At 34.7% G+C, this 27,382-nt stretch overlaps 1 protein-coding gene across 1 annotated transcript in view; it reads left to right on the forward strand.

Moving 5' to 3' along the window:
* Positions 1-27,382, forward strand: part of Irbp (Inverted repeat-binding protein) — a 252,925-nt gene that overhangs the window by 56,072 nt on the left and 169,471 nt on the right. The window contains exons 4-5 of the mRNA XM_090393723.1: positions 6,930-7,004; positions 18,610-18,712. Coding sequence (XP_090249849.1) covers positions 6,930-7,004; positions 18,610-18,712 — 178 coding nt within the window. The remainder of the gene's footprint in view (positions 1-6,929; positions 7,005-18,609; positions 18,713-27,382) is intronic.

Genomic DNA, 27,382 nt, shown 5'->3' on the forward strand with positions numbered 1-27,382 from the left:
TCAGGCAATAAATTCCACTCATTCACCACCCTTCAGGCAAAAAACCTTGTTCTCACACCCTTGTTGACCACACTCTTCTTTAATTTCCAGGGATGACCTCTTGTTCTTTCATCACTATCACACAGCTGAAACATTTCCCCCTGCATCAATCCTATAAAAACCTTTCAGTAATTTAAATGTTTCTATCATATCCCCTCTTCTCTGCCTATCAACCAACCTCTGCAATCCACAAGCTCTCAATCTATCAATGTAGGGAGCATTTTTTAAATCACTCACCAACTTGATCACTCTTCTCTGAACCCTCTCCACAGCCTCCTCATCTCCAAGGAGTCCAGGTGACCAGACCTGAGCACAGTAATCCAAATGTGGAAGTATCAACGCTTTATAAAGGGGAATAATAACCTCTTTATCTCTGGATGTCAGTGTGTTCCTCAACATCCAAGTAATCCTATGTGCAATCTTGGACACCTTAGCAGTGTGTGTGTCCTGAACTTCATCTCCCTATCTACCAACACCCCTAAGTCCCTAGCCTCATCAATCTCTTGGAGTACTGGTCTATCAATGTAGTACACAGCTGGTAATCTTTTAATCCCCAAATGCATGATTTTACACTTTTCCACATTGAACTGACATCCATTACCTTTTGCCCATTCTACCAGCTTATTTAAATCATCCTGCAAACTTTCAACATCAGCTTGATTTTTTATTGCTCTACCCAACTTTGCATCATCAGCAAACAACTGAATATCTCCCTTTAAGCCATTTCCTATATCATTTATATACAAATTAAACAACAATAACCCATGCACAATGCCGTGAGGCACACCACTGGTCATCTGCCTCATCCTGGACTTGGCTCCTCCATACACCACCTTATGGTATCTCTCCCTGAGCCATTCTCCTATCCATATCACGAATTTAGTATCCATTCCCATCTGCTCAAATTTGTGTAACAGTGTTCCATGGGGTACAAAAGCCTTAGCAAAATCCAAGTAAGAGGGGTTGACAATTCCTTTACACATTCACGCAACACCCAAGCTGATATTCCATCTAAACCTACAGCAGTGTTTGCATTTAAATTTGCAATATATTAAATACCTCTGATTTCTTAGCTTCAATTTTCACATTAGTTGTTGCTACAGGTACAGAGATATCCTCACTTGGGTGATAGACTTTTGAAAAGTGATCACCCAGTAACTCGACTATTACATCTGATTTTGTCACCTCAATACCATCAGCACACACTAAAGTTGTCCTTCCAAAGTCATTCTTCCTTTTACTTGCTACATAGCGGAAGAACTCTTTGGAATTACCCTTGATCTCATTGGCTAAGGTCTTCTCATACCCAGATTTAGCTTTTCTTACTATGCTGGTAACCTTCCTAGCTTGAGTGTACTGATCGCATTTCTCCTTGTACATTCTCCATAACATTTTCTTTTTTTTGCAGATCAAGCTTGATACTACTTCTCATCCATCTAACGCCTGCTTTGTTTGTCTTCCTGACCATGGGGACACAATCCGATAATGCTTTCCTCAGATACCCGCTGATTTTATCCCATGCACTGCTAACATCTTTCCCCTGCAATATGTTCTGCCATGGGATGGCTGCAAGCTCACTCCAAAGCTTGTTATAATTGCCTAACCTGTAGTTCCATGTATACCCCCCCATTCTTAGCAGAAAAATCCACAGATTTTGCAACCTCCCAAGTCAATACCACATGATCGCCTTCACCAATTGGAGGTAACGAGGACACCTTACTTATGCATATATCCTCTGAACCAATAACCAGGTCCAACACTCTCACACCATGTGTCCCTTCAGTTATGTACTGTTTCAAGTAATTATCTCGTAGAAGATGTATGAACTCCATTTCATTTTTTGCTATGAGATATTTCCTCCTTCCAACTGATATCACCATAATTAAAATCCCCCATAATAATCACTAAACCTGCACTCATTGCACTAATTTGCTGATGCATGAATTCAATATCTCCCCCTGTACCCCCTGGCCTATAGCAGCATCCAACTGTATATTTGGTTGCATTGGTCACTATTTCACACCAGACCGCCTCAAATGAACCCCCATTCACATGTCTATCATCTTGATATACTACTCTCTTTAGCTGCAACACATCAGCTATCATTAACAGTACTCCTCCCCCTGTTCTATCTTCTCTATCTTCCCTGAAAATACTGTACCCATCACATTCAATTCCAGTGACTACATCTTCTGCTTACAGCCAAGTTTCACTAATGCCTACAACTTTTGGTGAGATTGCACTGACTAATGCCAAAAATTCTTCTCTCTTATTTCGAATGCTTCCTGCATTGGTATACAAAAATTGCAAATTCCCTCTAGTTCTTGTAGCTGCTTTAGAACTGATATACAAGTCACTAATTTCAGTAATCCCATGCCGATTTTTATCCCCTCTCATCTGTAATTTATTCTGCGAATAAGGATCAATAAATATACAATCACTGCTATTAAAGTTTCTCTCTCTTACACTCAACCTTTTCAATATTAGTTTCCCTGCCCAATTACAAGTATACTTGAGAAATGGTTGAGAAGGATTGTGGAAGGGAAGCTTGGTGAAGAACAAGCTGGATTCAGGCCAAATAGAGGCTGTCAGGATCAGATTTTCACTTTACGACAGATAGTTGAGAAATCATGGGAATATATTTAAGTTAAGGACTGTATTTAAGTTTTGTAGATCTGAAAAAGGCATATGACAAGGTGCCAAGAGAGAAGCTATTCGAAATGCTACAGTTATATGGTGTCAATGAGGCATTATATCAAGTAATACTTAGTCTTTATTTAAGTTGTAAGTCAGCAGTTAGAATTGAAGGAAGTACAGGAAGGTGGTTTAATGTTAAATCTGGTGTTAGACAAGGATGTACTTTATCCCCTCTGTTATTCATTATCTATATGGATCACATTATGAAGGAAAGTGGTATTAAACCTGATATCAAAATTGGAGATGTTAATGTCAGCTCTTTGCTTTATGCGGATGATGTTATACTTCTAAATAATCCGCTACAAGTCTGTAAGATTCCCTGACTAAATTAAATAACTATTGTAATAGATATGGTATGAAGGTCACAATAACAAGACAAAGAGAATGAAAATAGGTAGAAGCACTGAAAATATTAAGTGCATTGTGAATGGAGAACCTATAGAACAAGTAAAACATTTCATCTACTTGGGCATGATTTTTTGTGAAGATGGTAAATTAAATATGGAAATAGACAACTAGACAACAGAATCAACAAAGCTGGTATAGTGAGAAGTCAACTGAATAAATTTATATGGAATAAGAGAGAAATTAGTCAAAACACTAAATTAGCTGTATACAAGACTGTTCAAACCAATTTTAACATATGGATCTTAGAGCTGGGTTAGAAGTAAACATTCGACCAAAGACTAGAGACTGCAGATATAATGTTGAAGTAGTGCAGAAATCATATGTTCATATACAAGTTGCCATAAGGTGTCGTACCTTATTATTAAAATACTCTGGATTAGAGAAAGTTGTTGGAAGTTTTCCACTTGGTTATATTATAAATTAAAGTACCAAGAAATTATATACATGATTTAATCCTTTATCCAAGTGTAAGCAAACAAGTTTACGCCTGAACTATTTTCACGACCTGGGTAACTCATATAAAGAAGCTGACGACTTCACATCACTTGCCTTAGTATCCCATAATGCAAAGCACATCTCCTTGTAGACATGTATAATGCTATGCATTATGGGAAGGGCCTGGCTCCCACTGATGAGACCTCAATAAAGGTTGAAACTGGTCTGGATAGTGGCCCTTCCCATAATGCATAGCATTATACATGTCTGCAAGGAGATGTGCTTTGCATTGTGGGATTACTAAGGCAAGTGATATGGAGTCATGAGCTCCTTTATACAAGTTGCCCCAGTCCTGAAAATAGTTCAGGCACAAACTTGTTTTCTTACACTTGGATAAAAGATTAAACCAAGTATATAATTTCTTGGTATCTTTAATTTATATTATATCCAAGTGGAAAAACTTCCAATAACTATCATATCCTGTACACCCCTTGAGGGTACATGTCAGTAATTTGATGATGATTTAATGACTCCATTATATCATATCTTTTTCTTAGAGAGAGAGAGAGAGAGAGACATAATCAAGTTTTAAGAATTATAACATGCACATAAGCAAGTGGTAGTGATTAGTCTGAAAGCCTAAGTTCTGGAGAGGTATCCTTTATGGGCATTGGTATGCAGCTTTGGTTGTTGGGCCTGATAATTACAGTTTCACCCAACCATATTTATTGAGGTTAGGTTAGTTTTTAAGATCCAGCTAATTCTGAAAAGCCATGTTTGTACTTACTATGATGAAGCATAGCATTTTTCCTCCATTTGAATCCTTTTAGAGCATCCAACCATACTATAATCAGCTAGACCTGATTGGACTATAATTGTGGTGGATGTATTTCTTATGTTCTTCAGGATTGATGCTTGCAGATCTTCCAGTTTGTAGTAGATGTGTGAAGTTGCTATATTTTTACCAAATTCCTGATATGCAGCCATCAGTGGTATATAGATCATACATGAAAAACATTGTTACTAACTTTCTATTTATAATTTTTCTTCCAAATTAGTCTGTTGTTTGTCAGGACTCTAGTATTAACTGATCATATATTTTACTCTTTCAAAATCATATAACTGCATCAATCCAAGTAGATCTTTGTCTTCCTCTGGAAGATCAAGATCTTACTTTACTTACTTTGCACATGAACTCTGGCCGAATAAATCAATGATTTTTTTTTTTTCATAGTTTCTCACTGAATTTCCAAGGTTTGATTCTTGTTTTCAACTTGAGAATTTTTTTCTCGAATAATTTTTGTGTAGTCGGATTTGCAATTAATCTCTGAAAGCCACTTGATTCGCTTTAAAACTTTTGTACACACTTTTTTTTTTTTTTTCAGTGTGAAATTCATTTTTATTCTCATTAAAACTACATGGTGATCACTTTTATTTCCAATTCCCTCTATATCCTGTCCTGAACCAGCATGAAGATCACTATCAACAATGGCACAGCAATGATGCTTTTTATTTCTTGTGTGTTTCCTCCATGTGAAGTTGTGCACATTTCTGTGTTCAAATATGGTATTCGTAATGATGTCCATGCCCTGAACAAATCTAGCAGCTATGTAATATTATTATTAGTTATACTCTTTTTTTTCATATTTTTCCTAAACATTTTTATATGTCTGGTATTCACTTCCTACTCTCTTATTTAGATCTTCTACAAGGGCCAACTTTTACTTTGTCAGCTTCCTTCTTTAATGACTTGAAAAATTCCACTTCTTCCTTAGAAAATTTTTTTGTGGGAACAGGCATAAATAAGTCGCATTGTCCAGTTCTCCATTGAATATTGTATTCGATACTGCTTGTCATTCAAGATCATCTTCATGTACACACGCGCGCGCGCACACACACACACACACACACACACACACACACACACACATGTATATTTATATGTGTGTGTTGTCGACTATTAACTACTACTTCCTTTCCTTGAACATTATTTTCTGAATATGATATCTAAAGTTAATTAGAAGAATCTGACCTGTTTTTGTTCTTCTTTCTTCTTTGTTTTGATAACACAGATTATGTTGTTATGGTACTTCCCTAGTGATTCTGCCGATTCCACTTTGTCTTTTCCATTGAAAAGAAGTGGAATTTTGATAATGCATATCTGAATTCTACAGATATTGAGTTATTTGTTTCAGTATCTGACTTTTCGCTGTGTTTATTCTGAGTCTTTTATGTAAACAGCAGGGGCCTTTTTTAAGCAGGTGGCACCCCAGCTGGCAGTGCATTTCATCTTGTTGTATTATCATCATCTTTTGGTTTTAGCCAATCCAGAATATAATTTGGTGAGTTATATCTCAATTTGCCATGCTATCTTTAATTTTTTCAGTAACTAGGTAGATCTATTAAGGTTATTATGAAAATGATATCGTAGTGAATACCAATGGAATTCACTATGATAAGGTATGGTTTGTGCATTATGTTAGAAATCTCAGTCACTTCTTGGCATTCCTTAAAAGGCTGTGTGGATGTCTCCTTTCAGTTATATAACTAATGCTTAAAATATACTAGTTTGAGATATACATATATAAATGTATGAGGAACATCCAGTCACATTTATCAACCTGCTAGCTAACTGTATTACTTTGATGTGTTTGTTAACTATGTCCCAGATTATGTTACATCTTCATTGCATTTAAATAGCCAGCTTCCAAAAATAGACTTCACTATGGAAAAAGAATCAAATAACTTTGTGCCCTTCCTATACACACATCTTTCACATTGCTATCATCCTCTATTTGCACACAATTTTCAACAGTGCAGTGCTGTATAGATATGCATTGCCACAGATAGCCAAAAGGTCTTTGTTCCATTGACATGGCTCTTGCCACTGAATTGACTATCACTGCCATACATTTTTAGCCAATGTTACAGACTGTAAAATAGAAAACAAATTACATCTTCATTTCTATTACAACACATCAGGTCATAGCAAAACTATTCCCTTGTCTTATAATCTGGGATACATCTGATTAAAAACAAAAATAGCCACTTCATAAATATAAATATTCATACCACTTACACCATGCATCAAACTAACAACCTGCATTTATTCACCTGATGATCATCTCCTCCTTTGAAACTCCCTGGGGTATACATTATAAAGTTGTTGCTGCCTTGATTATTATGGACAGACAAGAACTGTTAATATTTTCAAGGTAGAACATAAATAATACATACATGTTCATATTAATTTTTATTTAATTGTATATTTTCTTTGTCTTTTTTATTTAATACTATTTTTGTATTATTAAGTTGGATTATAATTCATTATGTTTCACATATTCATGTAGTGTGCTCGAACTACTGTACAGAACAAGATTATCAGCAGTGATAAAGATCTTATAGGTGTTGTGTTATTTGGCACAGTGAGTATGTCTTTTAAAATTTAATAGTATTTGTATTAATTGGACTGAACATTTTGATCTTCAAGTTTATAATGTATTCTAATAAATATGCAGGCCCAAGCTTTTCCAAGAACACAGTGCAATCTTGTGAGTCAGAACTAATTAAATCTTTATATAAAAATTGCATTTTTATATAGTAAAAGATTAGTAAAAAATTTTGGCAAAGTTATTTTACTAATTTGTTAATTTAAATAAATAGTAGGGGGAAAAAAAAGCATAAGGAATTTTCTTTTTACACTAAAAAAAAACAAACCAAAAAAACTTTACTTTCTGGTTTACTGTTTCTCTATTCATATAGATCTTTCTCTCTAAAGGAAACCAAATTCATCATGGGTCCTGACTTTCATTTGTATGTTTTGTGTCCACCAGGACCTATTTTCAGTTGCCAGATGAATCCAGTAATATTTCTTTTCTCACATTGTAATTTGCTTATCATAGAATAGCAGTATTTCAAATGCCCTCTCAAAAATTTTTACAATGATATGAAGTATACCACACTATACTTCATTTAATTTCCAAAGTAACAAACATAAGCACAATCGTCTCATCAGTGCCAACTAACGGTGCACGCTATTCAATTCGTGAAGTCATGATTAATATGGGTTCTGATTATCAATATTTAATTATATTTTGGGCAATTTCCATTTTATAAATACATAATATATATTTTATAAGCATAAAAATGGTTCATAATAAGTATAACACATAAAATTGTACTCTGGCATGAACTTTCCCTTTGAGACTTTTTTTTTTGAGATCATGTGCTAAGCCCTTTTAATAATTATTTTTTGTTATAAGCTTCCCCTCCCCCCTTCATCTTTCTCTATTGAAGGCTTTCCAATTCCAGAATTCTCTGACATTTCCACTAAGCCTTATGGTTATCAAAGCACTTGTCTTCCTTCATATGGACACTACTGAGTGAGTGATTGTGTTTGTCCATCTGTCACTTTTCATGTAGATAATATGTGCCTTTTACATTTTAATTTTAAAATCTCTTCTCAGTATATCCAACACTTTTGATACTTTTCTTATATTTTCCTTTATTATGTCTTGCAATCTGATGTTTAGCTTAGTTTTTCTCATTTTGTACAGTATTAGTTTCTTTATGGCTATGATCTGCATGTCATAACTCGGATGACATGCTAGTTGAAAAGTTTGGCTCTATTTTCAAATTTTATTATTACACAGGAAAACTACTATACCTTGATTAAATTTCTGGTACATTTCACCTTTTTATTTTAGAATCGTAAAATGAATTTAAGGATCAATAAAGAAACATGGGGGTGCTTAAGGGTCAAAGCTGTATAACCGAAAAGAGACCTCCACATAACCTTTAAAGGAATGCTGAGAACCGACCAGGGCTTCTGACCTAAAGTCCAATCCTCACCTTCTCGTGGTGCACCCTGTTGGGTATCTACCTGGATACTGAACAAACGAGGATGGGCTGGCAATTTGGGATTTAGCCGACGAAATTGTATTCTTATTGGCATAAACCAATATAGAAGATGATGGTAAAGCGTGACAAAATTTCATTCCAGCTGGGGCGTTGCCCGGTTAAACAAAGCCCCCGTTGTTTTCTCCAGGGAACCAGGGCGAACATTGAAAAGTCAGCTACTGGAACAAATCTGAAAGCACACCCCAACTCAACATCACCAGAGTTAAAGATCGGTACTATCAACAGAAGCCTGAATGGCAAAGAAATGGAGCTAGCTGAAGAATTAGATAAGTACCAGATTGACATAATAGGGGTGACTAAAACAAAAAAGACAAAACTGGTGAGATCTTTCTGAGCAATAAATACAAAATGTTATATTCAGGAAATAACAATCAAGGAAAAGAAGGAGTAGCCATAGTATTCAACACAAAATACGAGGCTAATCTTCTTGAATGAGCACTCTAATTTCGTCTTGAAAGTAGACTGATGTGGACAAATATCAGAATGGGGAATTGGACAATGAGACTTATTTGTGCCTATGGTCCCACAGAAGGTTCTACTAAGGTAGAAGTGGAGGAATTTTTTGAGGCTCTAGAGAAAGCTACTGACACAATGAAAAAAGAAAAGTTGGTCCTTGTTGGTGATCTAAATAGCAGAGTAGGAAGTGATTGTCAGACATACAAAAATATTTTGGGAAAATTTGGAGAAAAGAGCAAAGCTAATAATAATGGCAAATATCTGTTGGATTTCTGCTCAGGACATGGACTGGTTATTACTAACACCATGTTCCAACATAAAAATGTGCACAAATTCACATGGAGAGAAGAGGCCAGGAATAAGAAAAGTCTCATTGACTATGTTATTGTTGATAGTGATGTTTTCACCATGCTGCAGGACACCAGAGTGTACAGAGGATTTGAAATTGGAAGTGATCACTATTTAGTCTTGAGCAGGATAAAATTGAATTTCATATCGAAAAGAATAATATGTAAGAAAGTTTTAAAGCGAATAAAAGTTGAGCTGCTCTCAGATGTTTTAATCAGCTATAGATTAAAATACACAAACATGATTGAAGAAAAAATGAAAGCATTTGAAAACGGGAACCAAACCTTGGCGATTCAGTGGCTAGCCTTGAAGAAAATCCCTGATTGATTGAGCCAGAGAGGCATGTGGTGAGGTTGTCTGCAAGGATAGAAAAATCAGAACTCCATGGTGGACACAGGAAGTTAAAGAGGCAGTGAAGGAAAAGAAGAAATCATATCAAAAGTTCCTGGCAAATAAGTCAGCTTGTGCTCTAAGAGAATACAGAGACAAATGTAAGAAAGCTAAACACTGTGTAAAACTAGCTAAACAAAAGTCATGGTAGGACTTTGGCAAGAACATAGAAAATAAATATCAAGAAGGTGGCGAAATATTTTGGAGGTTGTTGAAGAAGCTTAAAAATGGAGGAAAGAGTATTGTAAAAGGAGTTAGAGATGATAAAGGTGACATGAAAACAGGAGAAAAAGATATCCTTGAAGTATGGAGTAATTACTTTAAAAAACTGCTAAATGAAACAAGCAGTGATGACAGCACAGTGATAAGAAAACACTGACCAGGCATGCAGTCAGGAATACATATCCATACTTGAAGTAGAAAAAGCCATCAAAGGCTTGAAATGTGGAAAGGCAGCAGGAGTAGATGATATTTGAACAGAAATGCTGAAGTATGGTGGTATAAAAGTCTTACATTGGCTGCACTGCATAGTTCAGAAAGCCTGGACAGAGGGATGAATTCCCGATGATTGGAGTAGTGCTCTCATAGTACCCATATATAAAAAGGGAAATAAATCTGAATTTGAGAATTACAGAGGTATTTCCCTACTGAGTGTTCCTGGCAAAATTTATGCAAGTATGCTTGAGAAACGGTTGAGAAGAATTGTGGAAGAAAAGCCTGGTGAAGAACAAGCTGGATTCAGGCCAAATAGAGGCTGTTAGGATCAGATCTTCACTATTTAAGTGTTGTCGATCTGGAAAATGCATATGACAAGGTGCCAAGAGAGAAGCTATTCAATACGCTGCAGTTATATGGTGTGAATGGGGCATTATATCAAGCAATACTTAGTCTTTATTTGAGTTGTAAGTCAGCAGTTAGAATTGAAGGAAGTACAGGAAATTGTTTTAATATTAAATCTGGTGTGAGACAAGGATGTACATTATCCCCTCTGTTATTCATTATCTATATGGATCACATTATGAAGGAAAGTGGTAATCAACATGATATCAGAATTGGAGATGTTAATGTCAGTCTTTGCTTTATGCGGACGGTGTTATACTTCTAAATAAATCCGCTACAAGTTTGCAAGATTCCCTGACTAAATTGTATAACTGTTGTAATAGATATGGTATGAAGATCAGCATTAAAAAGACAAAGACAGTGAAAATAGGTAGAATTGTTGAAAATGTCAACTGTGTTGTGAATGGGGAACCTGTGGAACTAGTAAAACATTTCAGCTACTTAGTCGTGATTTTTATTGAAGATGGTAAATTAAATATGGAAATAGACAGCAGAATCAACAAAGCTGGTATGGTAGGCAGTCAGTTGAATAAATTCATATGGAATAAGAGAAATTAGTCAAAACACTAAATTAGCTGTATACAAGACAGTGTTCAAACCAGTTTTAACTTATGGATCTGAGAGCTGGGTCCGAAGTAAAACACTTGACCAAAGACTAGAAACCGCAGATATGAGAGTCCTGAGAAAGATTAGAGGCATGAACAGATGGCATCAATGGCAACATCATATTAAAAACAAGGATATTAGGAAAGAACTTGATATTGTCAGCATCCAGGAATGCGTTAACAGAGCTAATCTCAGGTGGTATGGTCACTTAAACAGAATGGGCAATGAAAGATTAGCAAAACAAGTGTTCTCTGCTCATGTTGGCAGGAAAACGACCCAGAGGAAGACCAAGATATAGGTGGATTGATACTGTACAAAGTGCCTTAGACGATAGAAATATAAGATCTGATAATGTTGGAGTCTTGACAAGTAACAGACTGATTTGGAGGAAAATTGTAGATAGGAAGTTAGTAATGATGGAAATTTTTCATGTAGTACTATCATATCCTGTACACCCCTTGAGGGTACATGTCAGGAATTTGATGATGATGATAAAGAAACATGAATCTTATATGAAAAGAACTGTATATTATTTTTCTAATTACTAAGTAAAATAAAACTGATTTCAAAAAATGTGAGGTTTCCAATACATAATTGTTTTTAAATGCAGATATTTCTCAAACCAATTGTTCACTATTACCCAACTCAAGATGAATAGATAAATAGAGTTCGAAGAATAAATGGATGTGTAATTTTATTAAGCAAGAGATTCATAAGAAAAGGGTGATGTGGAAGGAATACTATGTGCATAAGGATGATATGAAAATTATAAGCAGCAAGGTTGATGATAAAGTCACAACCATTGTACGAATAGCAAAGTCTGAGTATGAAAAGAAACTGGCTCTGCATGCTAAAGACAACCCATGAGAATTCTGTTGGTATGCTACAAGTAAAAGAAAGAACAAATATGAGAGAATAACTCTTCTAAATGCAGATAGTGTTAAGGTTACAGATGCGGAAGAGGTTGTTCAACTAATGAGTGCCTGTTTTGTTTAAGCTATCAACATGGTATACACGACATTGAGCTCACTGCTACTTCTTCACTGGATGAAGAAACTCAAGTGTATGAAGATAAATATTACGGCTGTTGCACAAACTGAATAAGAATTCAGCAGGGACTGATGGGGTATCAGCACGTGTGCTAAATGAGTGTTCAGCTGAACTGGCTATGCCTTTGATCAGTCTGTTTAATATGAGTCTCAGAACAGGTAAGATTCCGCTGGAATGGAAAGAATGTATGGTAAGTCCATTGCATGAGGGTGATGCAAAGACTGATGTATCAAAAAGTGGTATATTGGGGGTGTGATTCTGCAAGATTTAAGTTAACCAGTGGTGTTCCACAAGGATCAGTGCTTGGTCCACTATTATTCAATCTATACATTAATGATAATGGGAAGGATTTGACATACAGCTATTTGCTGATGATGATGCAAAGATAGGTTGGGTAATCAGGAATGCAGCTGATATGCAGTACTTGCAGAATGATTTGAATAGGCTGGAATTATGGGCATGGGAAAATGGATGTCAGTAAATGTCAAGTCATTCACTTCAGCATGATTAGGTATCCAATGTCATATTATATTGGTGGGGTTATGCTTGAAGAAACTGATGAGGCTAAGTGATCTTGGAGTTAGTAGATAGCAAGTTGAAGTTCAGGAGCCACGTAGCAAAGATTGCAGATACAACTCAAAAGATAATTACAATGCTGAAACGCACATTCACATGTAAAAGATAAGGATGTCATTTTGCCTCTTTACAAGGCGTTGATAAGACCTCACTTGACTATTGTGCACAAGTCTGGTCTCCTGGTTTCTGTTGTGATTCTGATATATTGGAGAGAGTGTAAAGGAGAGTGTTGAAAATGATATCAGGATTATGGAATACTGATTATGAAGACAAATTGAGAATTTGTAGACTGCAGACACTAGCAAACAGGAGAAAGAGGGGTGATATGATTGAGACTTACAAACTTCTGAAAGGGTTATACAGGATTTCAGTTGATGGAATTTTTCAATTTATTGAGGGTGGGGAAAGGACAAGAGCATCCTTGGAAGCTGAGAATGAATGCTGCTGAGAAGGGATGAGGGCTAGATTTTTCTCTCAGAGGATGGTGCATGGTTGAAATGGATTACTGGATGTTGTGAGTGCAAGCAGTGTGAATGAATTCAAGAATAAGTATGATAGCTGGTGCGTGTAGTATGTGGCCTCCCTCGATGAGGACCTGACTACCTGGAGGTCTCTCTTAATAATAGTAATAATAATATTCACTTACAGCGTTTTACACACATGTGCATCCCATTCCATTCTCATCAGTAGCTATTAAGATGAAACGTTGAGTAGAAAACACCATATTCATACCCCATTCTCTTCTCTTTGATAGTCGAGATGAAATCTTCGGTCGAAAGTTCCATATGTTTTATGGCATGCAAAATTGGACTCATTGATTTTTTTGTACATTGAAAATTTAGGTAAATCATTCTGATCTGTGATGATAAATTCATCAAGTGATGGTATAATCAATTTTAAAAAACTGGCAATGTTGGACACATTGTTGGAGTAACCATAACTTTGATGATCAGCTATATTTTCATCCAGTACAGGGTTAAGGCTTCTCCCATTGCAGGAGAATTGGGTTTACTTCTCCAATGGTAGTCCATCTTGGGAGAGTGTATACATATTTGTATGAAGGTGAAAGACAATCACAAACATCCATGCCCTTGATGGGATTTGAACCCACAGCCTCTTGGCCTGGAGAGCAGATATGCTAACCACTCTGCCAACCAGACTGGTCCACATACCTTACATTCTCTTATTTTTTCTGTGGAGTTACATAAAGGAAACAAACTATACACATTGAAAGTTATTTTTTTTTTAAAAAAAAAGAGACAAGCTCTATAACTCAAGAAGCTATTATATAAACTTATCCAGAGCCGAAATTTACAAACATTCATGCTTTATGTGGGATCTGAACCCACAGCCTTTGCTGTAAATAAACAATAGCTCTTACAGACTAAGCTACTGGGGCAGGCGTCTACAAAATTAGAGATGATGTATCTCTAATTTCACAGCTTCAACATTGTTGGAGTAACCATAGTTTTTCTGGCATTGTTACATGGTAAGAGCTGATGAATGCACATAGTGGTGGCTCGTGGCTTGAAATTGTGGGGGTGCTGCAACTTTCGAAATATACATATACACTGTAAGTAAGTGTATACGTGTTTGGATAAAATATCAAAATTATGGTAAAAAATTAAATATGAAAAAATATTGTTTATTATCGATACAATTTTTGATCATTACAATTAAATTCTTTAATTGTAATGTCCAAATATTTAAAGAGACGGAGTAAATACAATAAGCATTATGAACACTCTACTACTTGCGCAAACTGCATATAGACAACAGTGGAACTGCGTGACGGAGAGTACCGCATTACGCTAATAGCTCGTATCTCACTATGACGTGCATATGTTTGCGCGCATAGCAATATGACACTGTGGTAAACACAGTGCTGCTAGCGTCCTTCACTCTCCTAAGTGCTACAAGATGGATTTTTATTATTTTTTATACAAAATAAGAGAATTGTGTAGGATTGTTGATGATAAAATTAAATATTACAAGCAAATATAAATAAATTAATAAATATATTTATATATCGAGAAAAATTTGGGGTGCTGCAGTTCCGCAGTGCCTATGCACGAGCTGCCCCTGGATGCACATTATGGTACATGTGGAGCTCAAATCATACTTGTTTCTTCCCCTTCCAAATAAAAATCTTTCATTTGCAGTATGTTATTACTTCATCTTAAAAAATGAATAAATATTTCTATTTAAAATAGATTTTCTGAAATGAACCCTGTATATATAGCTGTATAAATAGCAGTTTAAAAATGTTAATTGTAAGCTGTATTAGGTGCAGTTTTTTGGTTTTATAATGAAAAAAATTTTTTTTTGTCCTCATTCCAATAATTTCTTTTTTTTCCATTAGAAAAATGTAAGTTTAATTCATAAGTTTTAATACAAAGTGCCTACGTTATGATAATTTAATTTTCAATGTTAAATGGCAATTACTGTAACTGTTGTTTTATTATTTAGGAATATGAACTTAGTAATTTTACTCGTTAAAAGCTGAATGTACTGAATAAGTAATTAATTACAAATGTGATTAGTTAATTATTATGAGGGAAAGGGAGGGTTACTTAGCTCAGTTTTTATGATAAAGGAGGTAAACATTACTGATCTCCACTCCATTTGTGTGCTTTTATTGTATTACATTAATACCCTCTCTAAAAGTTACTGAATCTGTCCAAAAGAAGGTAGTCTAAGTTACCAATAGGAGAGGTGACCTATACTGTCATCAGCAAAGCTATGAATGCTTTAATATAGGTACATAAACTGACATATTTAGAAAAATTAAAGATGAAAACTTAAACTTACATGAAATATTAGCTGTAAAATTTTTGCCATATCATAGACATCCTCAGTTCAATAAAAACTATGGAATACACAGTAAAATTATAATAAAAGAATATTTCTAGTTCAAGAAACTCCACTACAGTGTCAGTAGGAAACTGACAATCAGTGAATTCCCAATTATTTTTTTAAAAAAAAATCACAATAATATAATAATCAGGAATTTACATAAAAATTATATAATAAATATTTCCCATAAAGAAGATAACCAATTTGATATAATTGGTTATATCACAAAAAAAAAATTAATAATTCAAACCCACTGTTCATTCTTTTCTTTTAGGGTTACACGTGATCAGCATTCATTTTAAAAATTTTATGGAATTTACAACCGTGTTAAAAAAAACTTTTTTTTTAACACTGTTCATTCATTGTATGTCATGTTAGATGGTTCCTCTTGTCAGATTTACCCATCAATGCTGGAGTTCCTCAGGGTTCTGTACTCTCACCTACACTCTTTCTCCTTTATATCAGTGACCTCCTTTCTCTTACTTTCATTCCTCTTCATCATTCAATAAAGCCTGCAATACACTAATGTTAGATGCCTCAAGGTATTCCATAACCAGTGACTTGAACACTGACCTCCTCAACATCCTCAAATGGGGTGAAGACAACTTAGTCAATTCAGTGTTAAAAAAAAATTAAGCCTCATTACTCACAAGAAATCTCTTACTTTATCCCCTCTCATTTTTGGTAATGTTCCAATTTCTCATCAAGATCAACTTTCTCTTCTTGGGTTGACTGTCACATCCAGTTTATCCTGGCACAAATATATTATTCACATAGCCTCCTTGCCTCTAAAAAGTTTGGTGTTCTTTTCCATTCTGAACATTACTTCTCTTCCTCTCAACTACTAACACTACAAATCTTTTTGCAATACTGTTCCCACATTTGAGTTGGAGCACCCAAACCCTCTCTTGATACTTAAACGTGTGGACAGATTTATGTGTTCGTCGAACATGTTGTTTATTATTTTAACGGTATAATAGAACACAGAAACTAAGTAAATAATTAATTTATTAACTTGATGCTGATATTTCGCTGGTATTATAACCAGCATCTTCAGAGCACAAAAACACTGTTTGTCACAATACGCGAGACTAAAACAACATGGTGTACTTAAACAAAATTGTAGCAGCAACACAAAGACTAGAGTCCTGATTTTGGCACCCTCTATCTGAAAAAAAAAAAAAAAAAAAAACGTTATCATATATTACTAGAGTCCTAGAAAAGTACTAGTTTTTTCTTAATATGACTGTCTCCCAGATCTCAAGAATTCTCAATAAACATAAACTACGTACTACATTCAGACCATGTAGCAAATTAGCCACCCTCATACGCTCACCCAAGGACAGCATTCCTCCTTTATCACATCCAGGAGTCTACCAAGTACCCTGCTCATGCAATCAAGCCTACTATGGTCAAACAGGAAGAACTGTGAATATCCGCATCAGCGAACATAAACGATACGTCCGGAATTATCATTATGGGAAGTCGGGCCTAGCAGACCATGCTCTGGATACCCCTGCACACAGGATCAACTGGAAAAACACAAAAGTACTACACAGAAACCCATATAAATCAGAGAGATTGTTCTTAGAGGCAACAGAAGCCCTAAAACACACTCCAAATCTCAACAAATATGGCTGTATTAACTTGCCGAAGATCTGGGAGACAGTCATATTAAGAAAAAACTAGCACTTTTCTAGGACTCTAGTAATATATGATAGCGTTTTTTTTTTTTTTTTTTTTTTTCAGATAGAGGGCGCCAAAATCAGGACTCTAGTCTTTGTGTTGCTGCTACAATTTTGTTTAAGTACACCATGTTGTTTTAGTCTCGCGTATTGTGACAAACAGTGTTTTTGTGCTCTGAAGATGCTGGTTATAATACCAGCGAAATATCAGCATCAAGTTAATAAATTAATTATTTACTTAGTTTCTGTGTTCTATTATACCGTTAAAATAATAAACAACCTCTCTTGATACTATCCATAAGAAAGCAATCTGCTTAATAGATGATCCTTCCTCACAGGTGCTTTGTTTCAGCTTTGTGCCTTTTCTATAGGTACTTGTCATGGGCATTGCTCCTCTGAATTGGTTGCTACCATTCCTCCACTTTCTTCTAATCATAGACAAACTAGAGCAGCCAGTGGCCAACACCCATACGCTGCCTAGCTTCAAACACCCCAAACCAACATCTCAGCATCCACCTCTATTCTTTGGAACAATCTCCCTCATACTGTTTTACCCACTGAATATAATCTCCTGCTCTTTAAGAAACATATCAACAGGCTACATTTTTCTCCTTAACCACTTGTCTACACATGGCACTGTAGTGTTATAGGTCTTGTGACCTTGCATGTGTGGGGTCAGCATTAGAAAAAGAAAAAAAGATTTTATATTAAATACCTTATTTTCCTTTATATGTAATTTACATGTATAGTCATTTCATCATATCTGTGAATTGCATTAGTATTAATAATCAAATAAAAAATAACTTTGAATTTGATGTTCTCAGATGAGGCATAATCTGTTATATAATAACTAAGATGGAGTGGAGAAAGAAATAAACTATTTTAAGTGAAGGGATATTACATCCCATATTGTTTCTTAGCCGATATGAGATGTAATATCCCTTCACTTAAACAAGTTATGTTGCCAAATTGAAGCCTTTGGCTCTTCATATAATTAGAAATAAACTATTTTCATACTAACAAAAAATATATATATAAAAATTTGCTTGCTTTTGCTGAACCCTAGTGTTATTTTGTCCAGTTAATACAATTCACGTTAACTGGAGTTATGTAATTGACTGTTTTTTTGCCTTAACTGATTATTTAATATATTTATTTATTTTGTTAAATCAGTTATCTTTAAAATTCACATACTTTTGCTGCTTTATATATATACATCTTAGCTTTTTAAAACTGTCATGAATAAGTTATACAAGTTTGTGATAAATATATAATTGCATATTTTTTAAATACATATTTTAAGGAAAAGGAGAAAAATTCAAGTGATTTTAAGCATATCTATGTTTATCAAGAATTGGAGCAGTCAGGTGCAGAAAAAGTGCTGGATCTAGAAAAGTTATTAGAATGTAAGTTTTATCATTTTCATTGTGATTGGTTTTATAAGATTTTTGTGGATATTTGGTTATCAAGGCTTATTTGACATAGAGTTTTCAAACATAACCAGCCCAGAAGACTAATAACTATTAAATGTTCATGATTTTACTTATTAATTTTTTGAAGGAGTTTTTGCAAATTTTTACTGCAAAACCTCCTAAATTGCAAAACTTGATTATATGGAAATTTCAAGATCATTAAAGTTTTTTTAAAAAAATTTTATTTTGGGCATAATGAATAGCTTCTTCATGTTAGTTGTCGTGAATACTGCTGCTGAAGAAAATATCTCTAAGGCACATGATTTCTTTTTTTAAGGCAGTAATTAATGATGAGTATTTCTAATTATAATAAATTGCTTTAGCATGGCTAATTTCTTGATATAATAGAAGTGCAAGTAATTTCCAGTATTGCATGTTCATGGTATCTTTTGGTACTGGCACGATCATCTGATTTTGTAACAGTTAAAATTTAAAAAGTTGATAGATTTTTATTTTCTCATATAAAATTACAAGCTGTAATCTGTGACTGACTAAGTGAAATAGTTCTGGCAGAGTGTTTGTTGCCAGTACAAAGAAGGTTAACAATATATCATATAAAAAAAATGTCTGTGGGAAAGGAGGGAGATAGATGTGAATCTAAGTGAGCAAGGAATAGTTTTATAAGTCCACTAATATTTTTGTTCACTAGAAATCTGAAAATGTATTTGTAAATATTTTTGTTTACATTTTAAAAAATTGAAATAATTAATCAATGCTAACAATGTATTCAGGAATTGCTAACACATTCCTGAATACATTGTTAGCATTCAGGAATGTGTTAGCAGAGCTCATCTGAAATGGTATGAACCCTTAAACAGAATGGGAGAGGAAATATTAGCAAAACAAGTGATCTTTGCCAGGATGGTAGGAAAAAAATCCAGAGGAAGACCAAGATCTAGATGGATTCATAAAGTAAAAAGTGCCTTAGAAGGTAGAAATATAAGATCTAATAATCTTCGAATTTTGACAGATAACAAATTAATTGGGAGGAAAGTTGTCTATAAGAGGAGTTAATAATGATGTAACTTTTTTCATGTAGTAAACTGGTGTCCAAAAGATAAGGCTAAACTACATTTTTACCTGTATATGAAAACATTTTCCTGACTACAGCCAAATGTGGACATAAATTTATTGCCAGCATACTAATAAATTATATCACTCACTCACTCACACACACACACACACACACACACACACACACACACACACACACACACACACACACACACACACACACACACACACACACACACACACAAAGTATTATAAATTTTGTACACATTAAATTGCAATACGTTTTGGCAAAAGTTGCAAATTTCCTGACAATGTAGTTAAGGAAATAATGTACATTGATACATAAAACTATGCAGAGAGAAATTTCAGTATGGAATAATATCCCGATTAATGCTCACGATGCGTTCCTAGAAGAAAAGCGCACGGAGTATTTTAACATTTTGAAAGTTTATTTTTCACTTGGTTAGACCATAATAAATTTAGTTTAATCCTTTATCCAAGTGTGAGCAAACAAAGTTTGCACCTGAAAGTATCTTCAGGACTGGGGTAAGGTAGTACAACACCAGGCTACTCGTTGCAAAGGTGGAGCAAGGTAGCATCACTCCTATCTCAGTATCTTCCATAATGAAAACACATCTCCTTGCAGATATGTATAATGTTATGCATTAAGGGAAGGGCCACTACCCAGACTAGTTTCGACTTTTATTGAGGTCTCTTCAGTGGGAGCCAGGCCCAAGTGGAGATACCAGGCAGAAGCAGTAGCAAGGTCATCTCTACCTATAGGAGTTGCCAAACGGTGTGCCACCTTTTTATTAAATTACTCTGGATTTAGAGAAAGATATTGAAAGTTTATTTTTTGCATTTTTATTTTTTATAATTTATTTATTTATTTATTTTTTTGGTGTTGTACTATCTTACCTCAGTCCTGAAGATACTTTCAGGTGCAAACTTTGTTTGCTCACACTTGGATAAAGGATTAAACTAAATTTATTATGGAGTATTTTAACACATAGTAAATAGGGATAGGGGAACATGTGACCAAGAATAAACAAGTTTTACTTTAATTAAGTTATTTTTATATTAACTTGCAAAATATACATAACACATATACATACATACACAGAAATACATAATAAATATTTATAAGAAATAAAAATAAACAAAGTTTATTTATTTTATCACTGATAGGACCTTGTCATTGCTTCATCACTGTTGTCGATTTAATGGAAGCAGATCCTTTCACAGCCTTTACGAATTTATCCTTATTTTTTAAAATGGTTGTCACTGTAGAATGAGACCATCCTAATTTCAAGATCAATTGCTCGCCTCTTTTTCTGTGATTCTTCACTAGTTTTTTTAATTGAATGTGTAGGGGCCTTGTTGCACAAAACATTGCAAAATATTTAATGATAAATACACAAATAAACCATTTCTCAAACACAAAATCAACATTGGAACTGTTGAAGGCACATACCGACTGCCTAGGGAGGTCGCCGCTGAAAGTGCTGTTGCCACTGTGCATGCGTTACCTTATGCTCGCTTGCATCTTGTTCACAGTATAGCTGAAAATGTTATTTATTCCCTTATGGGATCACGGATGTATCTTCGAGAGGATGTAACTCGAACGGATGTAAGTCGAAGACTGTATATATATATATATGATCATAGGCTTTTACTTGGTTGTTGTGATACATTTTAAGACATAGATTTAATGACTAAAAAACTGAGATAACTTATAAAGATTTTAATGAAAATAATACAACTAGTTTCGGCTTATAAGAGCCTTCCTCAGGTATTCATAAAGGAAAAGAATAGTAATAAACATTGAAGTATCTAAAAAAAAAAAAAAGCTGGAAATTACAGATAAAAATTACCACACATAATTGATACATAAAAAACGTATTTTTTCAAGTTGTTCTAACAGGCATGCCATTGTTTATTGCAAGTGTGCGTGCAGGCTCACGTGAACACCAATATTGAATAACTGCAGCATGGCTATCTGGGATGTTATAACTCAAATTGTTGTTTAAATGGACAGGGTTCAGCAGGATTTCCCTTGATTCTACAATTTTTCTTTCCTACTCATCATCACAGCGAAAAATATTTTCTGATATATCCCAGTTTTTTGTGTATCAATTATGTGTGGCAATTTTTACCTGTAATTTCCAGTTTTTTTTTTATTTTTTTTTAGATACTTCAATGTTTATTACTAAGTGAGCCTGTGTAGCTCAGTGGATGTGGCGTTTGCACACCGCCGCGCTTGACCGCACGAAGGAAGACTTGGTTTCGAGTCTAGTCGGCGACTAGAGGAAATTTTTCTAAGCCTTTTTTCGACCAGTTCCCGAGTTAGTCGATCTCTGGCACGGGCAAGCAGGTTTTCCCTCCCGGAAACTCGGGTTTTTCGTCCTGTAAACTCAAGAAAATCGACCGTAGAATCCACATTATTCAGACATTAAATATATTGTATTAGGGTTAGGGACCACGAGATGGCGGCACCTTTGAGCCGTATCTCTTCACTGCGTACCGCTTAATTAGTGATAGCCTTGGGCCATCTGTCTCTGATTGGGTACCAGTGGAGATTGAACTGCCCACTCAGTCTCCAAAAGTTAGATAGGGCTAAATGGCCTCGCCTACTCCCGTATACGGGAATAAAAAGGCGTTAGCTGATTTTTTTTTTTTTTTTTTTTTTATGTTTATTACTATTCTTTTCCTTTATGAATACCTGAGGAAGGCTGTTATAAGCCGAAACTAGTTGTATTATTCTCATTAAAATCTTTATAAGTTATCTCGGTTTTTAAGTCATTAAATCTATGTTTTAAAAAAAAAAATATATATATATATATATATATATAAATTTCTATATATATAGAAATGCCTACAATCTTTAATCATAACATATTCATCAAGGTAACAGACTCAACATCTTTGTTCTTGATACTTCTGATCAGGCATATCGAGACTCTTTTTCTTTTCTTTTTGATATTCATTTCCCTATTTCATGTCTCCTGTATACCCTTGTATCTTGAGACAGTGTGAGGATATCATTATTATCAAAAACATAGTCAGGAAGACTTCTTTTCTTTTTTTTTTTTTGCATGTCTTTTCCCCTTGTGAATTTTTCTGATCTTAATGTTGGAACATGGTATTAATAATAATTAGTCTGTTTACTGAAAAGGAATCTACAGGTACTTACCATTATTATTAGCTTTGCCCTTTTCTCTATTTTTCTCCAAAACATTTTTATATGCCTAGAATTCATTTCCTAGCCTTCTCTAATGAGCCAAAAAATTTAATTTCTTTACCTTCTTTGGGACCAAAAGCAAGTTGTGCAATTGTTTTGAAATTTGCCACATAATTCTACTTGAAACTGCCTGCCAATCAAGAAGCTTTTCTTTGTGCTTAGTATTGACTGCTATCACTACTCTTTTCTTTTCCTGATCACTATTTGATCAGGAATTATGATGATCACGATTATGATGAACATAACATCCAATGTTTATTATTTTGCAGGATGTCACGTGATTAGTCTGTTTACTGAAAAGGAATCCACAGGAACTTTTGTACCTGTTTTTGCCAGCTATATCCATTTCGTACTTCTCTAGTTCTTCTGTTAGTTTGACTTCTTTTCTGTTGATGGTGTATATTAAGTTCTGATTCTTTTGAGTTTGTTTCAGTAACTTACTTTCCCTGTTTTTTTTTTTTTTTTTTTTTCCCTGTGTCTTTTCCCCTTGTGAATTTTTTTCTCATATTTATGTTGGAACAAAAAAAGCTGCACTAATTAGAATTCAAGATATGTGAAATAATGTGTATAAATAAACAGGAAAATTAATTATGAAAATTTTATTTATTTTAAATCATTACAAGACATAAAATAATAGTATAATCATCATCATTAAATTCCTGACATGTATCCTCAAGGGGTATACAGGATATGATAGTACTACATGAAAAATTTACACCATTATTAACTTCCTATCTACAATTTTCCTTCAAATCAGTCTATTACTTGTCAAGACTCCAATATCATTATCAGATCTTATATTTCTATCGTCTAAGGCAGTGCTTCCCAAACTTCTGGATGTCAGGGCCCCCTTTGCAAAAATTAAAATATTTCACAGCCCCCCTCGAAAAAAAATCGTAATAGAGAGATATATTATTATAATATTTATTGTATTTATATTCAATACAAAACGTACACAGCGAATATTGCAAAAATCAAATGCTTATATTATATTTTTTGCCTTTTACCGTTTGGTTCTGAAGACGATGTGGGCTGTTCTGGTAAAATATGAAATACTGTCCTTTTTTTTTTGAGTCTGTTTCTGCTGCTTCTGATAGTTTGTGGGAATTTTTTTTTATTTTTTATCAGTCACTTATCCATCTCAGGGTTAAATTTTTTAACGTAGAATAGATCAAATAATATCACCACTTACCGATACTGGCACACCACAAACTGATAACATGAAATTAGTGAATATTACCTGAATAAGGGAATCCCCGAACCAGGAACATTTTTCTCTTTTGTGACTTTTCTCCCTTTACGGTAATTAAGCCTAACACGAAACAGACAGCAAAGGCAGGTTCTTAAAACATGCATGTGATTGGTGCGGTATTAACAAAAGATCGCGCAACCGAAAGATAAAAGCATAGCTGACAATTGAGTTGAAATGCTAACTCTCTTCAACCGAATTCCATATGTGAAACTGCCATAACATTCATTATATATATATATTACTTAGTTTTAACACGTTCGGTTGAATTTTATTGCTGCCTTAGGAAATCGAACTCGCACACATCTAATTAATAACAATAGTTTTTAGTTAGATACTGTGTTTGCCCATGCAACATATGGTTTTGTTTCAGTCTATACAGCATAGTTTTTGTATGAAGGGACATGTGATTCATTAATTAGTGTGTTTTTATCCCAGTTGTCTCTAATTGCACTATTTGTTGAGAAATATATTACACAGACTCCTCATACCTTATTCACTGGCATAATATAGCCAGTGAATAAGGTATGAGGCAATAAAAACAAATACTTGTTTTTATTGCCTTTGCAATATAGCAGCTGTTAGGGAGGGCGTGTTGGTTACCACTGCAAGCAAGTTACTATTTCCCCACATGAACTTGTTTAAGCTTTTTTTCATGTGTGAAGTATATGCAAAACTTATATTGGTAACAGAAAACTAGCTTGGATGATAGTGATAATATAAAATGAGTTTTGATATGTATATAAAGTCAATATCAACAGTCCCTGATTACGGATGCTTGATGAAAGGGACAGGAAGATTTGGAGCTTCCCTGGAGAGCATTCGAAGTAAATCCAATTAACCACTGCATTGAAATGAAACATATGAATAAGCAATATTTACTAATATTCATTAAGCGCTGAAATATGCAGGAAGCAAAGTTTGTGAACCAACACCAATGTGTGAATTTTTCCATTAAAATATAAAAAATAACAAAAAAGAAATAATAAAAGTTAAATACGTTTCTTTTAAAATAAAAAAACTACTCAGTCTTAAAACATTTTAAATTTGTTTTCATTATTTCACGCCTCCCCCCTCAACAAAACCTACGGCCCCCAAGGGGCCCACGGCCCACAGTTTGGGAAGCACTGGTCTAAGGCACATTGTACCATACCAATCCACCTATATCTTGGTCTTCCTCTGGGTTATTTTCCTGCCAACCTGGCAGAGAACACTTGTTTTGCTAATCTTTCCTTGCCCATTCTGTTTAAGTGACTACCACCTGAGATTAGCTCTGCTAACGCATTCCTGGATGCCGACAATGTCAAGTTCTTTCCTAATATCCTCATTTTTAATATGATATTGCCATTGATGCCATCTGTTCACGTATCTAATCTTTCTCAGGACTCTCATATCTGCAGTCTCTAGTCTTTGGTCAAGTGTTTTACTTCTGACCCAGCTCTCAGATCCATAAGTTAAAACTGGTTTGAACACTGTCTTGTATACAGCTAATTTATCGTTCTGACTAATTTCTCTCTTATTCCTTATGAATTTATTCAATCGACTTCCTACCATATACCAGCTTTGTTGATTCTGGTGTCTATTTCCATATTTAATTTACCATCTTCACTAAAAATCATGCCTAAGTAGCTGAAATGTTTTACGTGTTCCACAGGTTCCCCTTTCACAACACAGTTGATATTTTCAACAATTCTACCTATTTTCATTGTCTTTGTAATACTGACCTTCATACCATATCTATTACAACAGTTATTCAATTTAGTCAGGGAATCTTGCAAACTTGTAGTGGATTTATTTAGAAGTATAACATCGTCCGCATAAAGCAAACAGCTGACATTAACATCTCCAATTCTGATATCATGTTTATTACCACTTTCCTTTATAATGTGATCCATATAGATAATGAATAACAGAGGGTATAATGTACATCCTTCTCTCACACCAGATTTAACATTAAACCATCTCCCTGTACTTCCTTCAATTCTAACTGCTGACTTACAAATACAAACTAAGTATTGCTTGATATAATTTTCCATTGACACCATATAACTGTAGCATATTGAATAGCTTCTCTCTTGGCACCTTGTCATATGCCTTTTCCAGATCGACAAAACTTAAATACGGATCTTTGTTATATTCCCATACTTTCTCCAGTATTTGTAGTAAAGTGAAGATCTGATCCTGACAGCCTCTATTTGGCCTGAATCCAGCTTGTTCTTCACCAAGCATTTCTTCCACAATTCTTCTCAACCGTTTCTCAAGTATACTTGCATAAATCTTGCCAGGAACACTCAGTAGGAAAATACCTCTGTAATTCTCACATTCAGTTTTATTTCCCTTTTTATATATGGGCACTATGAGAGCTCTATTTCAATCATCGGAAATTCGTCCGTCTGTCCAGGCCTTCTGAACTATGCAGTGCAGCCACTGCAAGACTTTTATACAACCATACTTCATCATTTCTGGTCGAATATCGTCTACTCCTGCTGCCTTTCCACATTGTAGGCCTTTGATGGCTTTTTCTACTTCAAGTATGGATATGTATTCCTGACTGCATGCCTGGTCAGTGTTTTTTTTATCACTGTGCTATCACTGCTTGTTTCATTTAGCAATTTTTTGAAGTAATTACTCCATACCTCAAGGATATCTTTTTTCCCCGTTTTCATGTCACCTTTATCATATCTGACTCCTTTTACAGCAATCTTTCCTCCATTTCTAAGCTTCTTCAACAACCTCCAGCATATCTTACCACCTTCTTGATATTTATTTTCTATGTTCTTGCCATAGTCCTCCCATGACTTTTGTTTAGTTAGTTTTACACAGTATTTAGCTTTCTTACATTTGTCTCTGTATTCTCTAAGAGCACAAGCGACTTATTTGCCAGGAACTTTTGATATGCTTTCCTCTTTTCCTTCACTGCCTCTATAACTTCCTGTGTCCACCATGGAGTTCTGATTTTTCTATCCTTGCAGACAACCTCACCATATGCCTCTCTGACTGAATCAATCAGGGTTTTCTTCAAGGTTTGCCACTGAATCACCAAGGTTTGGTTCTTGTTCTCACACTCTTTCATTTTTTCTTCAGTAATCTTTGTGTATTT

Source organism: Typopeltis vanoorti, chromosome 6 (assembly GCF_054136105.1).
Source record: "Typopeltis vanoorti isolate ZY-2024b chromosome 6, IOZ_Tvanoo_1.0, whole genome shotgun sequence".
NCBI lineage: Eukaryota > Metazoa > Arthropoda > Arachnida > Uropygi > Thelyphonidae > Typopeltis > Typopeltis vanoorti.